At 42.9% G+C, this 16,956-nt stretch overlaps 2 protein-coding genes across 3 annotated transcripts in view; both read right to left on the bottom strand.

The window, feature by feature from the left end:
- Positions 1-2,407, bottom strand: part of gpc3 (glypican 3) — a gene marked incomplete at its 5' end in the record, with an annotated part of 104,322 nt that extends 101,915 nt beyond the window's left edge. The window contains one exon of the mRNA XM_084549423.1: positions 2,251-2,407. Within this exon, the coding sequence (XP_084405549.1) occupies positions 2,251-2,407 (157 nt within the window). The remainder of the gene's footprint in view (positions 1-2,250) is intronic.
- A 6,708-nt stretch (positions 2,408-9,115) lies between these two features.
- On the bottom strand, positions 9,116-15,866 carry cab39l1 (calcium binding protein 39, like 1). Of its 2 annotated transcripts, XR_014699204.1 has the most exons (10): positions 15,216-15,866; positions 14,472-14,621; positions 14,196-14,360; positions 13,880-13,998; positions 12,866-13,034; positions 12,723-12,782; positions 12,572-12,637; positions 12,315-12,458; positions 11,944-12,211; positions 9,116-11,853 (listed from the first exon to the last, which is right to left on the bottom strand). XR_014699204.1 is itself a non-coding variant. In XM_084550201.1 (9 exons), exons 2-9 carry the CDS (start codon positions 14,586-14,588, stop codon positions 12,020-12,022), a joined length of 1,032 nt encoding a protein of 343 aa, XP_084406327.1. In that variant the 5' UTR covers positions 14,589-14,621; positions 15,216-15,866; the 3' UTR covers positions 9,116-12,019. The 2 variants fall into 2 exon arrangements, 1 of the variants encoding a protein (XP_084406327.1); XM_084550201.1 differs by having other exon boundaries at positions 9,116-12,211.
- Between the last annotated feature and the right edge of the window lie 1,090 nt (positions 15,867-16,956).

Raw genomic sequence — 16,956 nt, 5'->3', positions numbered from 1 at the left:
GAAAAAGAAAAACTACAGATTTAATGGTAATTTATTTTCAAATAGTTTAGGTTTAAGTGGAACTCAAAGAATAGCTCCACTATGATCATAAAACCAAACAGACGTGCTTAGGATTTGCAAAGGTGCTGCTGTTAATACAAAAAAATAACTCTTTCTACGTTAATGATCTTTGAGATAAGAGATTTCTTTAGCAAAATGAACATTTCATCACGTCTCAGGGAGCCTAAGATGAACATCAGGGCTGATATCTTGGTTTTATTGCACATGAATCTGGTGCTTCATCGCGAGCCTCCTAATCTTCAGGCAGCTCATAAAACCAGCAATTAATCAGCTACAGGGAGAGAGAGACGGTGTAAACCATCCATACACACTATTACTGGTGGAGATGAATTGCCCTTGATGGTGGCTGATGCTGAATTGATTCCCAGTGTAAGTAATGGCTGTGAACTGAGTGGTGTCCGGCTCAGACAGCTGGCCTGCTTCGCTTCAGATTCAGAGATGCTAAATATTTCTCTTGGCCCGGCGTCTATGTTTCCGCCGTTGGCAGATGAAACGCTCAGTGTGGAAGGTGTGTGATTAAAGATGGATGTGTGGAGGAAAGTAGGGCTCAGTGGTTGGGGGCTGCAACGCACCTTCCACGATGGCAGATTAATATGTAGCGGAGGGAGCGTGACCAAATATGCTTCAAAGTGCATCGCGCTTTCTTTCCTGCCGTTTGATTCGAAGCATTTTGGGGGATTTGTTGCACTCGCTCCATGTTCACGGAACATTTAGTGTTGTTTAGCAAAGCACTTTGAGTCGGATGGGAGTGCGGCGCCGGCGAGTGAGAAGTGCACGCTGAGGATGGGGAGGGAAACATTAACCTGGAGCTCTTCCCTTGTGCTGACATGACACTAAAACACCCAATTAACATTTGCAGCTGGCTGTGATCAGCCACATGAGAGGATCCTCCATTTACATACTGACTCAGAGTGCAACAGGCTCCAGAGCATCGACCATGCTGTGCTCTGCAAAACAGGAAAGGGGATTGTCTGTGAAGGTTCTCAGTCATCCAGGTCACGGCGTATCCAAAAAGCAAAGCGGAAACAAAGCTCAGTCCAGGTGCCTTTGTTTACTGCTGCAGCTCTTCTACATACAAAGAATTATTTGACAATTAGCTCAGATTTATAAGTGACTTTTGTCTCAGAAGACAGTGACTTCAGAGCTCCACGTGACAAGAATCATCCTGGCTGGAAAAATGCATCTTTCTGTTTGTTGACAATTCACATCACACCACTCATTTATATTCTGTGACAATGTGGCTGAGGAAAAGCTGCCAAGAAAAGCAGCCTGAACACGACTATTAATCAGCTCTCAATAAGGAAGAGCGTCCCTCTTTGTCTTGGTGTTCACCCTCATCGTCACGCACTGAACAACCAGCATCAAACTTAGCAGAGCACTCCAGCCCACATAACCACGGGCTGCGAAAGTATGCACACATCTCCTTCCAGTTTTCGAAGTACCGATCGAATCAAAGTTTCAGGAAAGGTTACTTGGCTCCATGCTCAAATCAATACCAGAACAAATCGATCTTGTAAGCTTTTTATTTAACAGTGTGGTAGTTTTAAGGATGTTGAGTTATCCTGTTGTGCTGATGTGAACTTAAAGTTTCCTGCGTGTGTGTGTGTGTGTGTGGTGTGTTCAGGTGCAGGAATTCTGCTGGAAGTGAACCTGCTATTAGAAAATGACTGGTCAGGGGGAAAAAAACGTCTCTGTGTTATGACCCACTCATATGATTACCATTTATGGAGAGGTTTGACTCTAATATGGAAATTGTGCCTTCTAGGAAGAACTAAAACACTTCTGTTGAAATCCACAGCTGATTAACAAGTTAATAGCTCGACTTTTCCCTGTGTGGTTTATGTAATTCACCCTGCACATTTAACTAGACACTTAACGAGGTAGATGTTTTCATAGCAGGTTGGTAACTGTACAGCCAGAGGGATGGAGAGTGTGTGTGGGTTGGCTCTCGCTGCTCTTTCTGAAAAGGTCAGACTCGATAGAGAACTGTTGAAATGATAATGTCCTCTGAAACTGCACGGTGGAATTGAATTTAAGTGTTTTCAGTTTGTGCTAAAACGCTATAAATCAACTCCACGGTGATTCAGGCGTGCGTAAAGCACGGAGAAGTATACTGTCGCGTTTTAAACAAGCTTTAGACTGAATATGTATCTGATATTGTAGCTGATACGACAGATTGATAGGAGTTACCTGACACTGGGGTTTCGGGGACCCACTTGGAGCCCGGGTGCAGAGACTGGAACACCGTGCGCACCTCCTGGCAGTTTGGCACCTGTCCGCCGGGCAGAGGGAACAGCTGGAGGAAGGCGCACAGGAAGAGCGCAACGTGGACCGACGAACCAACCATGGCAGGCGAGCAGCAACCTTCCAACCCGGACCGAAAAATGAGCAACAGACAGCTAAGATAAACTTCAGCGCATTAAAAAGTTACAAGAGGATCCCGCGTTAGCGCTGACGGGGTGAAGCTGCAGCTCCCTGGTCCGCTCGGATCAGCATCCTTCCTTTTCTCTTTCCCCCCACCTCAACGGTTTGTCCCCCACTTCCCGTGGAAAGCAGCCCCGACTGAACCTCTTGCTAAAGCTACACCGGTGCTGATAACTTATAAGTCCCTCTTCACTTGCGGCACTGACTCTCAGCTCCGTGCACTGATGAAGAAGCCCCGGATAAATGGCGCGCGTTCCCCTCAAAAGCGCGCGCCTGGACGTGAACCCTGCTGCGCGTGTAAGGAGAGCTCCCCTCTCTCTCTCTCGCGTAATAGTAGAGATGTGAGCGGATACATTGGCCCTGCGTGGGTGAGGGAGTGGAGGTAGAAGGAGGGGAGTAATGCGTCGAGCTGTTGGCGTTTTAGATGAATGGCACTGTGTGTTATAGGACGCAATTAGGGTACGGTACATGTAGGCTGTAGTTTACAAGAGAGGCGCGCAGAGCGGCCAGGAGCTGCACATATATTACAATAAAAATAACACACTGTTGTGACAGAATTTCATGAAATTGCCTTTTATTATTCAACCACATGGAGGAGAGTAAAGAAATCCTGAGGAACATTCAGAAATTCGTACAAAACAAGCTAAAGTGACCGTGAACGGCCTCATCTTATCATCCGTAATTACATTAACTAATGCTGTTTTATTTTCCACTGATTGCTCCTCCATATCGATCTCATCTCGAGTGCCCATCTCACTTCCACTCGGCTCCATTACAGCTGAGATGGTGCCATCTAGTGTTCACCCTGCATGTCAGCAGACACAAGTGAGGAGAGAGCATGTGCTCTAGTCTAGTCCTCTCTGCAGACTGAAGAAAGATGAAGTCATGGAGGTTCAGATTTGCTCCTGCAGGTTCTTCTACTTTATTTCCACACATACTAGCACAATCTAATATATGTGCAGCCGTTTAACAACATCTGGCGGTTTGCAGATGGATACTGTGCAATTTCTTTGATCGTGTCAAGTATTGAAATTACGGAGTCATCCATCTGGAAACAGCAAGACAAACAGCAATGTCAAAGGTGTTATACAATGCTTCCAACATCTCAAGAACAGGGTTAGAAAAAAAGAAAAAGATTCCCTTTTTTTTGCCTACGATGAAAGACTTTTTTTTATTTTTCTTTGCCTTTCAAGTGTTCCTCAAAGCTCGGAGCAACAAAAAAACAAAAACCACACATCGCCGTGAGAGTCTGAGGAACAGAGAGCTTTGCATGGATTTGCACAGCAGAGACTGGCAGAAGCTGAGAGCAAACCAACAAAACTGACTGTAAAACCCAGCAGAGTGCCACCCTTTTTTTTTTTTTTTTTTAAGGGCTAACGAACAGGCTGGTGGAAGGTGACCAGCAATACCTGAAGTGCACAAACTGCAGTAGGTCAATGTGTACTACCTGCACTGTGAGCACTTTGGGACTGCAAAGTCGACTACATGTTGGGACGCAGGATCAGAGAGTAATAAGGGAGGATTTGTGCACAAACTGTGTGCGATTCACCTTCATATTTATGCAACACAAGGTTCGCTGTGGCATCATATAATGTGCAGTGAAACCAAAACTAAAGGACAATGATTTGTGCATCACTGACGTAAATAATTTATGGGTGACCATACACTGATGATCAGGTTGTATGTTGACTTTGCTAAGTTGCACATCATATAACCAGTGCTAAAAAAAGGGCATTAAATAATCAGCTAACAGAAAATAGGATCAGTTCTAACAAACATATATTTGTGCTCTTAATAGAAGAACTTTAGTCTCTTCAACACATAGACGGAGCTGTTTCCAGGGCAAACGTAGTGAAAAAAAATGTTTCAGTCACTGAAAAAGAACAAGCCCTCCAGCCAGAAGGAGCAACTAGGGCAGTAGATACTGAGCTACTTCACTAACTACACTAGATGCACCTTAGCTGGAGAACCGTAAGAGGCAGGGTGGAACTGGAGGGAACCGATGCACTGGATCCCTTCCAGCTCCTGCAGACGAGACACATCCAGCCCAGGCCACCTGAAACAGAATCAATTGATAGTGACAGATGAGTAGAAATATTTAACCTCATTCTATAAATAATTTCTGCAGAATGAATGCATGCTCTGCAGAGCTGCAGAGCCGTTTGTCTGTAGCGTGGTGTGGTTAAAAAAATAAAATAAAACTGAAGATTGCGGTGTGATAGAAGGGAAACCGAGATTAAAATGAAGCAGAGTGGTTATTGATTACGTTGGTGGTCGCTTGCCTTGCTTCGAAAACCTCCACGTGAGTAAAACAAAAGTAAAACATGTTTTAATCACTATATGCACCGTTTTTAAACACTATGCACCAGAATTTATATGCTGCAAACAATACCCCATTCTCCAAAGTAATCAGACGCTGTAGCTGTGAAGTAACTTTATACGTCTGTGAGGCAGAAGTATAGATTTACAGAAGGCGGAAATAGTCCATAAAAGGACTTCAGATGTAGTAAATAGTAAATAAATGTTGATGGGTTAGTTCTATATTGTCCATTATGTGCGTTTTTGTGCTCTTCCGATTCATAACAATTGATCAAATCCACATATTAAGTCTGCTCTCTCCGTCTGTCCACGCGTTGCGCACACGAGGGGAGGGAGTTCAAACTTAACAGGCTCCATTTCCACAAATTTAAGCACAAGATCCAATATCGTAAACCCATTCTTTCTGCAGCCGGTTGTTTTTTAGCCGGAGACTTTGTGCCTGAGTTATAATGACTTTATAGGCCAAACGAGGTCGGAGAGCTCTGTTTTCACAAAGTGGCGCCAAAGGTCTGGTGATGCGATGCCGACGCGCGCGTCACGCAATTAAAAAATGGATCTCAATGACAATCACATCCGCTTTTATCCAATTACGCAATTAATGCCAACACGGGCAGCTGCCAGGCGGCGGGTGGATGGATTTGTAAGCCTTTGCGGATTAATATGAGCTCCGTGAGCCAACCGCCCACACCTAACAAAGACCTCAGCAAATCAACTTAAACACATAGCAGCTCCTGATGGACACAATACATAAAGTTGGACTGTTCCGACTGCTCCTATATAAAAAGGCGTTGTTAAAATCATTGCATAAGTCGAGCTGGGCAGCGAATCGGCAGTCTAAAAAAAGATTATTTCAGATTATTAAAACTTTCCTGAGCGAAAAGAAACGCTTCTTCTAAGCACCATCATGATCGCATTATCCAGGGAACGCTACAGACCAGCCCTACCTTTAGATTGTGTTATTCACTGAATGAATCCACAGCTCTGCCCCACCATGCACAAAACTCCAATACCGCTACGTACCTTGCTCCGCAGATGTTGTATCCTTCCCTGCAGCCTTCCCCTGCCACCGTTCAGCACAAACAAAAAGTTTTGTCATGCATGAAACTGTGAGAGCATCTTTCTTTTTTTGGTTGTTTTTCTCTTTGTGGGGGTGGGGACAGGGGCGCAGGCGACGCGCTCTTTGCGCGGATGTCGTCTTTAAATCCTCCCATAACCAAGATATCTGCCGATGTTTTTTTTTTTGGATCAGATCGTGAGCTTTTCCTTTGAGAGGCATCTTCTGATGGGGGAAAAAAAAGAATTTGCAGACTGAAGTGAGGATAGTTTTATTGACCCAATTCGCTCCTGCATTGAGCGCCGCGCTGGTCAAAGAAACCCAGGAGGCTTGTGACCTGTAACCCCTGTAAACCCTGCCCCCACATAGCCTTCTGCTTGTCTGCAAGAGCACGTCCCTCAGCCGTCCACTCTCGCGTGCAGGCACATATATATAACACTGTTTTTTAACAACAGATATCCTAACCAGCTAAGCCGAGAGGTGCAGATGGTTCCCAAAGCGCCGTGGCACCCACCCCTTCTCCACTGTGGGAACGGACTGCAGCGTTGCCTTACTTGCCTTCTCCCCCGATTGAACTTTAACCTACTTTCCCATGCTGTAGTTTCTCTGCATGTCGAGGCTGTGATTGGTGGAGAAACACCATAGCTGCCCATTCATTTTATTCACCCGTTTGTTTGATCTAGCAAGTCACTGGGTTCACTGTGGACGGCACAACACTCATGTAGATGGGAGATTGTTTTTTTGTGTATTTATTATTAAATTGATCAGTTAAATCAAATGAAGCTACAGTCTTAATGAAGAAGCATGGTGTTGTTTTAATATACCTTTGCAGAAACGGGCAGAACTCCTCACAGACCATGGGCCGCCAGCATATTGAGCAGGCCTCATGTTGGATGCCTCCTGGTAGGATGGAATGTGCCCCCATGTTTTGAACCCCCCACACTAACAGCTACAGCTGGGGGAGGAAAAAACAAAGTTAAATTGCTCTACCGGGTAAACAAGTTAGACGAGATGTGAAGGAGGGCGACGACATTTTAATGCAGGCGCGTTAAGCGCACGTAAAATAAATAATCATAAAAACACCAGGCGATACGGATCATTTTGACGAGACGCTATAGAAGGGCTGCAGCTACTCTCTTCATCAGCTTACCCTTATTATTTTACTTTTTCAAAACACGGAAACATATACACATAAACATGGGACAGGGGAACTACTAACAGGGAAACTACTGTGCAGGGAGTTTCTTTTTTTTCACCTGCCGTATGGGTGCAATGATAACACACTCAATTCCTCAAATTAGACAAGTTTAAGTGATGACATTTACTCTGCACATGCTCAGTACGCGTCTCTCTCTGCCTGTGGAGAAAGGGCAGTATCACTTCACCTTGGAAGAACTTTTTGAGGAACTTTTTGAGTCTAAATAGCTGTGGATTGAGACTTACATCGCCGTTACACTCACCTGCCTCTTCGTTTGGTGCACGAGTGAAAATAAATACATTCTAACACAGGGAGGGGTGAAACTCGTTTTAGTTCGGGGGCCACATACAGCACAATCTGATCTCAAGGGGGCCAGACCAGTAAGATAATAGCATAACAATCTATAAGTAGTGACAACTACTTATAGAGGGGTTTTTTCCATTTGTTTTAGTGCAAAGAAGAACAAATAAATTAGGAGAACATACATTTGATAAACCACCCTTCAAAAAAAATTTAATTTCTTAAGAAACATAAGTGCCATTTGGGCACATTGCTGTCTGTTGTTTAGTCCTGGGTCTTAATGTTGTGTTCTGTCCACTTCTCTTACTAAAACAGTGGACAAATTAGGGAAAAGCAGTTATTTTCATTGATAAGTTGCAGTCTCACATTGTCCAGATTAGACCCTCTGGTGGGCCGCATGTTTGACACCTGCGTCCTAATACAACAGTCTCACATTGTACATATAAATCCTGAGCGTCGTGCCAGGCTTTAATGTTCAGTTTACGCAGAAACAGCGTCGGAAAGGTAGCGATACGACTGGGTGATAACTGTGGAGGATGTCGTTTGTGGTGCTGTTAGACTGGATTGAACTGAACACGGTTCACTGGCTAAAGTGGAGTTGTCAAAACAATATGCTGGTGCAACACAACACAACTCAATAGTGCTACTAAACAAAGCCTCCAGAATGAAAACACAGTTGAATCTACAGCTCTACGAGTTATCTGAATCAAATGCCGAACACCACAGCCTTCCTGATTTGTGGTCTTGGCTGATTTCTTTTGAGATTCCCGTCATGTCAAGCAAGGAGGCACCCGGTTTGAAGGTGCACGACTGGGGACTCTCTGTGTGGAGTATGCATGTTCTCCGTGTCTGCGTGGGTTCTCTCCGGCTTCCTCCCACCGTCCAAAGACATGCTGGTTAGGTTAATTGGTGATTCTAAATTGGCTGTAAGTGTGCATGTGAGTGTGAATGGTTGTCTGTCTCTCTTTGTCAGCCCTGCGATAGACTGGCGACCTGTCCACGGTGTACCCCGCCCCTCGCCCAATGACAGCTGGGACAGGCTCCAGCTCCCCCATGACCCTTCACAAGACAAGCGGTTACAGAAGATGAATGAATGAAATAAGCCATCTGTAAATGAAAACAAGGAAAACTGTCTCAAACTGTTTTCTCCTGCTACAGGTAAGTATCTGGTCATTAACAGACACTAGTCATGAGAGTTCGTGATGACGTTACACCCACAGATGTTGCTATTTAAATCCCCATCTCCCCACCAGTCTTTAAAACTGAAGAAGCTACTTGAATAAGCAGTGGAACATCTTCAAGAAACTCTACAAGTCAGGCTGCCCTTGTTTTCAGCTTTTACTTGCCGCAAACAAAAACAAAAAAAAAAAAATAGAGTGGTTAAAAACAACTATTATACTTAAATCTGTGTAAAGTTACAAATTCAAGTGTAAGTGATCCGTTTTTTTGTTTTACAATGAGTCACCTGAGATTTGTAATGAGTTTCAGCTCACAGTCCACGGCTAGTTTCAGTGTAAAAGCTGGAAAACCCCCAAAAATGCACACCATGAGCTATAACGGCTACAAGAAGAGAGTAACTAGCTGCTGCACGTATTCTATCGCTTAGCACACGTCATGAGGAGTTGGTGGAGTCCCAAAAAAACTGAAAAAAAGGGCGTTAACATCACTTTCTCATTCTCTAAACGTCTCGCTCTAACAGGAAAATGTCAAAGCGAAGCGCGGCCTAATCGAGGTCTAATCAAGAGGCATCACAAACAAAATATGCTGTAACGTTTTATTTTCATGAATGCTTCACACTTCACTTATCCTTTATAAAGTTATGTACATTATTATTCGCTCCCATGGTAAATAAAATATCCAGTGTGGAAAGAGAAAAGGGGAAAATAAAGAGAGAGAAGGCAACAGAGTAAAAAAAAAAAAAAAGAAAAGCACAAAAATAACAAGAGAGAAAACTCTAAATCAAGAATTATATAGTATTGATCTTAAGAAATTTGAATGGAAGTCTACATAATATTGCCAGTGATTTATATACTCATTATTGGAGGTAGGGTTATAGGAACATGAAATGCTTTGTTTGTACAACTACTACAAAGGGGCCGACTGTTGACAACCGCTCCCTCTGGTGGGACGGCCGAGTACAACAGGTCCTTCCCAAAGTGCACATCATGACTGGACTCAAAGTTTACACCTTTACGCATCTGATCTGAAGACAATTTGGAGTATTTTGTTTAGAAAATATGTATACACACGTTTGTTAGACAGCAGCCAAATAACGTTGGATATTATTACTAAAGATTATAGATTTCCGTTCAGTTCAGTAAGGTTGTGTGAGCGCTCAGTACGGAGCGTACGTGGGTTACGTCGACTTCATCCACAGTTTTGTTTAAGTGTCACAAAAGGATCGGAGAATTAGATCGCAATTAATATATTATAATAGACTCAAACACACTTTCAGGACAACCTTCTATCATAAACTGATGACATGACGGTGTATTGTGTGCAGGACTTCAGTCTATTCATGCATAATGTACCACATTCACAGCAGAGTTCTCCAATTATTGTAGGGCTCCTCAAAAGGCCTCACACTGACCTCGTGACTGTTCGGTGCGCTGTTACCAAACACAGATCAGTGAATTAAAAGAAAAGTCAACCAGAAGATCACATTCGGAGCGTAACGCAGGTAGCAATAGACTTACTCTGCATGTGAACCTGAGAAATCAACTAGTAATGCATTAGGGACCTGAAATGTATTTTTTTTACCCTTTTTAATATCGGCTTTGGTTTAAAAACAAATTAAGCAGTCTGGAATTTTACATGATCATTACGATCCATTTAACGTCTTTAAATAAGGCAACGTTCATTACAAGGTACCACACTGCAATTCATTATGAATTAACGTTTGTGCGGCACCACCCAATGAAATATTTAAAGTTTTTTAAAAAAAAAAGCTAGTTTTCCACTGTGAAAACCAGGCTGCAGTCCCCGTTCAAAGTTTGAACATATATATCATATTCAGACATGCATACAAACCACGGCTGTGTGTTTTTAAAAAAATGTCAAGATACAATCTGGGAAAGAAAAAGAAAAGAGAAGAGAACGCAGCTTTTTGCAAACTCAAGTCCCATGAGGTATATACTAGAAGACTGTGCACAGACGACGCATCTTGAAATCCTTAGTTTCGGCCGCTTTAGAGACGGAAGGAACGCGATTAGTCCTTCTGAAAACATTTAGTTAATCAGCGATGACTTCAGCGCTCATCATCCTTTTCATGTTTAACAGTGCGTGTGGTTCTTTTGACGGGACCTAGTTTCGGGATGTATCACAGGCGTGTCGCAGGGTATCTTTATAAATCGTATCAGAAACCTGACATTGTCCACTTTTATTTTGTGCTGAAACATCTAACCCTGTGGGGTGGGAGATCTTGTTTGAGACATTCAGGTGATAAAAGTGATTTAATTTAAGCAAAATATTCCAGTAAAGTACAAATTAGCAGAGCGTGTGTTCATTACGCGGCAACAAACGTGTTATTTTCTGATACGAATATAATAGCATGATGCATCCCTATGATCAACACTGCTGCATAAACAGCAATATTGTTTGTTCCTTCCTTTTTTTTTTTTAATATATATATGTTTTAGGCTTAAATTCTGTTAAATCATTGCGGTCTGTGCTCGGCCTGTCAAGATGAAAAGGAGTGCTCCCAGTGAGATCAATTGGTATATCCTGGCTGTTAGCCGCGGACGCATGGCTGGTACCCTGCAGCATTATCTGATGCCCTGTTTCTATTTCAGTCATGTATCGCTGGGCACAGCCAAACCAAAAAAAAAAAATAAAAAATAAAAAAATCACAGCACAATTAATTGATTCCTCTATGGTTTTGATTTTCCTCTTCCTGCGCCGGCTAATGCGTTGGCAAGTACAGCACTGCAGGGTCACTTCTGACCTACGCCACCCCACACATGCAACCAAAGGCCTGATAACTACATATTAAATCACCAGCTACTACCACTACTACTACTACTACTTGCTGCCCCGGCCAATATGCTCCAGATGTCACTCTGCCGAAGCCATAGTCCTACAGATTATTACATCCCTGTACAGAAACTGCTTACAATAAGGCAATAAACCAAACAAGCAATTAGTTAAAGTAAGCAGTGTTCAGAGAGAAGAGTTACTGTATGCATTAAAAGCTTTTACCAGGAAGATATATTAGAAAAATAATATATTTACTTCTCAGCGTTTCAATCTTTAAAATATAGACAAGTTCTGGAAAAGGACTTTCAAGAACACCTCAGAGCGCGTGTTGGTTGTGAACGTTGTAGAATCACTAAAGTCACTGCCAGCAATAATGAATGTATGTGGAAGGGTAACAGTTTAAGGTCCAACATTACAAGAACGGACTAGGCAATTCATAATCACTAAAGAAGAAGCACTGTGGTTTAAATAACAGTTCTTGGCCCACTCATGTTGCTGGATGGAAATCACCTCCACGTCCACACTACACCAGAAAGTGAAGGAAGTAATCTTAACTTTGTTTCCTATATTTTGTACTTAATATTAATTCTTAAATCAAGCAAGTTTTTCTCACTCTTTCACTTAGCCCTCTGCAGCTCCAACCACCACCTCTGAGAATCTACCACCTGACAGCAGCCGTCCCCGCACCGTTAAGCTTCCTCGGGCGCCGTGGGTCTCTTCAGGTCTCGGATCTGCTTGATCAGATAGTTTTTCTCGTCGCAGAACTGCTCGTCCTCGGATCGGTCCGTCTGGAAGTGGCCCAGGAACTCCACGAGCTTGGTCTGGTTCTTCAGCAGTATGTCCAGCACGGGCTGAGTCTTGTTCGGGTTTGCGACGAATACCTTTGAAAACAGAAAGAGACAACGTGAGAAGTTTCCTACTAAAATCAGGGAGCTTCCATCAAGCAGGTTTCTTCCAAAAACGGTAAATATTTTATTTGCACACCTTGAAGACATGGAATGCTTCGAACTGGATGTTTCGGCTGTTATCTCTTAGCATGTTCATCATCAGTTTCAAGTTCTCTGCGCGACTGATGTACTTGGTCATGACAGTAAAGTTGTGTCTATCCAGGAGAAGTTCCCCAAGGAGCTGAAAAATTGTAAAGAGTTAATTAAATCGATGTAGAGATAACAAGTAAGCGTGTTAGTCTGGCAATGCAGTCGTGAGCTTTAAGGCATGCTTTTGGTTTGAGGTGATAGTACCTTCAAAGACTGCCGTTTGGTGACGTAGTTGTCAGAATGCAGAAGCTTTTCATACTCTGTAAACACCTGGCAGACATTATTAAAAAACTATGTTAGACACAGCATGAGCGGTCATTCAATTAAAGATCAAAATCCACACAAGAATGCTCACCCTGTCATAGTTGTTCTCCAGGAAATCTGCACACATTATCTTGTGTCTTGTGAGGAGATCCTGAGAGGGAGCAGACGAAGCTATTAGATACGAACTGTCTGTATGTTGAGGCTGCAGTTGGAAGGAAGATATATTAAGAGTACCTTGAATGAGGCGAATGCATCTGAGGCGATGTCAAAGGTTGAGAGCTCCACGTAACGGAAGAAGCAGAAGAACTCTTCGGAGAAAAGCACCGTCCTCGCCAGGGGCTCATGACGCAGGCACTCTCTCAGCATCATGCCACAGTTAAGAGCCACTTCTGCGCTCTCATATCTGTACAGTTTTAATATGTCATGTTCAAGTTACACATATCATCACAATTCACCACAGACAAGTTATGAAACGTACACTTTACATGCAACAAACAAAGTTATCAGTCACTTAAACATTGTAAGCACTGCTTCCTGACCTTAAATATATATTTGGAGGGATAAACAGTAAGTTTATAGGCCATATATTCCACGGTGAGGTATTTTTGTCTGTGCCCGAGGAAAGGTGGCCAAAAGCAGACAATTTGCCATGCACCACATGAGAGTTTCTCAGCAGCAGAACAATCTAACAATATCAACGCTAAATGTCAAGCTTTGATGTCTGCCTCTGACAGTCAAACTTAAAAAGTATAAGGTGACATTTTAGAAATAAACTTCAAAAACACAGCGGAAGGAACGAACAGAAACCAGCAACCGGCTAATGCAGCATTTGATCCACGGCAGCAGCCTCGGTCGACCATGATGAGGTGCAGCTGTAACACATGGCTGCTCTCTGAGTGAGCGGATGACTCAGTCTGCGAGAGCAGTAAAACCAGCACCCTACTATCAACCCAATCCATCTACATGCATAACCCACAGATGAATGCAACAAGTTCACTCTTGCTCCGCAGGGAGTTGTTGAAACACATACTGCGTAATGAAGAAAATCATAAGGCATGTTTGGGGGATGAGAACTTCTTCACAAAAGTCATTTTAAAAGCAAGAAAAAAAAAAGAAGCAAAGACTAAACATCTTTTGTTCTGTTCATTTCTGCGACCTCTAAAGGTGAAGCTGCTGTTAACGCGTGCAAACCCGGACAAAACTAATTAGCGAATACCGAGTTCCTGTAGACAGAAAAGATGAACTTACCCTTTCAGAAGCATGAAGAGGATCTGCGGGTGTGTAGAGATGTATTCTACCGTCGGCGTACGAGTGCCAATCTGACGTCTGACAATATTGCTGAACAAATGGACCACATCCTTCTTCCCCTGGAAAACAACAACCACTCAGACAGATAAATAGGCTGACTGGGTGCTGATAAGCAAAGACATTTTTGCTTCAGGCATAAATGTTCAGATCAGGCATACACACTCTCACTGATCATTTGATGCCCGTACAAAGCAATCAATCCTTTTTTTTTTTTTTTTTTTTTAAAACACCCATAAAGAAGGTACACCCAGCCCACCTCAAAATCAATCTTCTGCAGGTTTGCAATGAGAGCGATGAGGAGGTTGGTGTTGTACAGCTCTTGAGCAAGTTGGGCCACTGCTTCAGTTTGAGGCTCCTTATCACCTGTTCCAGAAAGCACCTCCTTCAGAGAGGCAAGATTTTTGGACGCCTCCTCTGCAATCTTAGTAAAAGAGAAAAAATAGCCAACCAGAAGGAACATCAGTAGATGTTAAAAATGCAAAATAATAATATTAAACATCTTATGGCAGCTTGGAGGTGAACCACTGCTGACCTTCTCACACTTTTTGGTGTCTCCGGCATCCAGCTTTTCTAAGTATGCCACATTCTCCTTCAGACTCCTCACTATATCAGCAGGACTCTTCTGAGACTTCCCAAAAGGAAAAGGCATGACTGAAGACAGAGGCGATCCGAGCCCAGGTCTCTGATGACACAAAACACTTGTTTGAAGAAACTGTCATGCACATTTAAAGCAGCACAAGTTCCTGTAGCTCTCTGCTGCAGGAAATAGCAGAAAGAAAGAAAGAAAAAAAAAAAACGCTCTCACCTAAAGAGATGCAGTTATTACTGTTTGGCTAAGAATGGAGGATATTTAAAGTCAACAAAGCTAGCTAAGGTTGCTAGCGTTAGTTATATTAGGTTAGCTGGTTTCGACAGATATTACGAGCACATCAGCGCTAAAGTAACACATCTACTGTGACTTTGAAGTTGATCAACTAAGTTAGTATCACGTTACCTCAACGGAATAATAAAAAGCAAAGTTTATAACAAAAAAAACAAGAGCGACACAGAGAACAAGTCGTTAAAATGTCAATGTTACAGCAAGCTCATCAAAGTTGAGCTAGCTTGTGACCTAGTTAGCTGTAGCGACAAACAGGCAAACTAAAAGGACAGGACACAGTTAGACGTCGAGTTTATTGTTTTATTTATTTGTTGTTGTTGTTGTTGTTTTTTTTTAGAAAACACACACACAAAAAAAACACTGCAGAGACATTTAGTTCCGGCTGTCAAGACTCACCGAATGAACTCTTAATGTTGAAGCAGAGAGGCGCTGCTCGGCGGCGGCGGCGGCGGCTAAAGGTTAGCTAGCAGGCTAGCAAGTTGTCTCCACTTTCTTTATCCAGGGTAACGTTACTCTGAAAAGTCCGTAATCGTGAGAGCCGCTGCCGTGTAACGAGCACTAACTTGTAGCTACAACCTCCACCAACGGACGACTTTCATAGCTGAGATATTCAGCGTGAACGTCTCCAAACGTGACCGTTGTCACCGAAGTTGCTAGCTGCCTTACTTGAACAGAGAGAGTCGCTGGGCTGGCCCGTCTGACAACTTCATTTCCCTGTTCTCTTCTGCCGAAACAGCCGTCCTCCACTCCTCATCCCGGGGACACTGGGCGGGTGTGTTTTTGCTGCACAAAATGACTGCCACCGCTGTCAGCCTATCACTTTGACCAGAGCCGAGCCGCGGGGACGCCCCCCTCTCCGCCGGGAGTGCGCATGTTTCAGAGCTCACATGTTCGTCGTGTGGGCGGAGCAACGCGAGACTTCAAGGGAAGCCGTGACAGCGGGCTGCCCCGTAACGCTAATCAAGTGCATCTAATTTCACAAGAAAAGACTTCAACTGAAAAATAATTTATTTTTTATTTTTTTTAATTCTCATGCTTTATGTATTTTATGAAGACAAAATGAAAACATTATTGGAGCAAATTTGAATTAATCTTTAATTAACTGTATTTTCTTACCAAGTCCAACATATTTTCAGAAGCGATTCAAGAGTCCATTGGGGGCCAAAGGCAAAAAATGTCCACACTGGACTTGGTCATGGACAACAGAGCTGGACACACCGCTCTGCTGGCTAAGTTATCGCATGTTAACCATTAAAGAAAGAACTAACTAAACTCAAGATTTCAAGATTCAAGATTTCTTTCTTGTCAATTTCTCAATACGTTCACAACATACAGAAAAATCGAAAAAAAAACGTTTCTCTCTCTTTCTCACATAATAATAAAAAGAAAAACCTAAATAGACCTAAAGTGGATGAAGTTGGCACAGTGAAATAGTGAAACAGTTACTTATGTAAACATTCTGTATAATTTCTATGTACAACAGTGCAATGTATAGTTTACAACTTGGGTTTTCCTAGTAAATGTGCAAAAGTTGCAGTAAGGTGCAGATTACAAATAATGTCATGGAAGTAGAAGTTATTTCATATTTGCTGCTAGACTTGCAGGTTTCAGTTAGCTATAGTATTGTTATTAATCACCATTATCTGCTTCACCTACCACCATCTTGCTTCCTCTTCTCCTCTTCGTCTTGTTTTTTCACTCGCAAGAAGGATAACGTTGTTTAATTTTGAATTGGGCACTCATACAGGACATGTTAGGGGCTTGAGTGTGCAAAGTTGTGTCAGGTGCCGGGCCCCTTAGTGAGGTCTCCTACTGTCATTGAAAATGTAGCACGTTGCCACTGCTGTAGCTTAAAGTTTGTCAGCCCTCGGGGTCCCCGTGCAGTTGCCTGTCTCGCCTATCGACAAGCTGCGCCTCTGCATATTTTAGTATTTCCTGTGGGAGAAGAAACGCTTCATCCTTCTCATTTTTACATGTCTGATTTAAACTGAGTCTATTTGCATGTAGCAACGACAGCTCGCGTAGTCCCATTGCGCACATAGGTGACAGTCTTACACAACTATGACAGTGTGCAGGCTGTACTGACTGTCAGAAATTCACATTCACTGGTCAGCTCACTATTATGTGTTTATCTGGA

Source organism: Chelon labrosus (genome assembly GCF_963514085.1).
Source record: "Chelon labrosus genome assembly, chromosome: 8".
Classification (NCBI taxonomy): domain Eukaryota; kingdom Metazoa; phylum Chordata; class Actinopteri; order Mugiliformes; family Mugilidae; genus Chelon; species Chelon labrosus.
The sequence above is the reverse complement of the archived record's forward strand: the minus strand, read 5'-3'. Positions and strand labels throughout refer to the sequence as shown.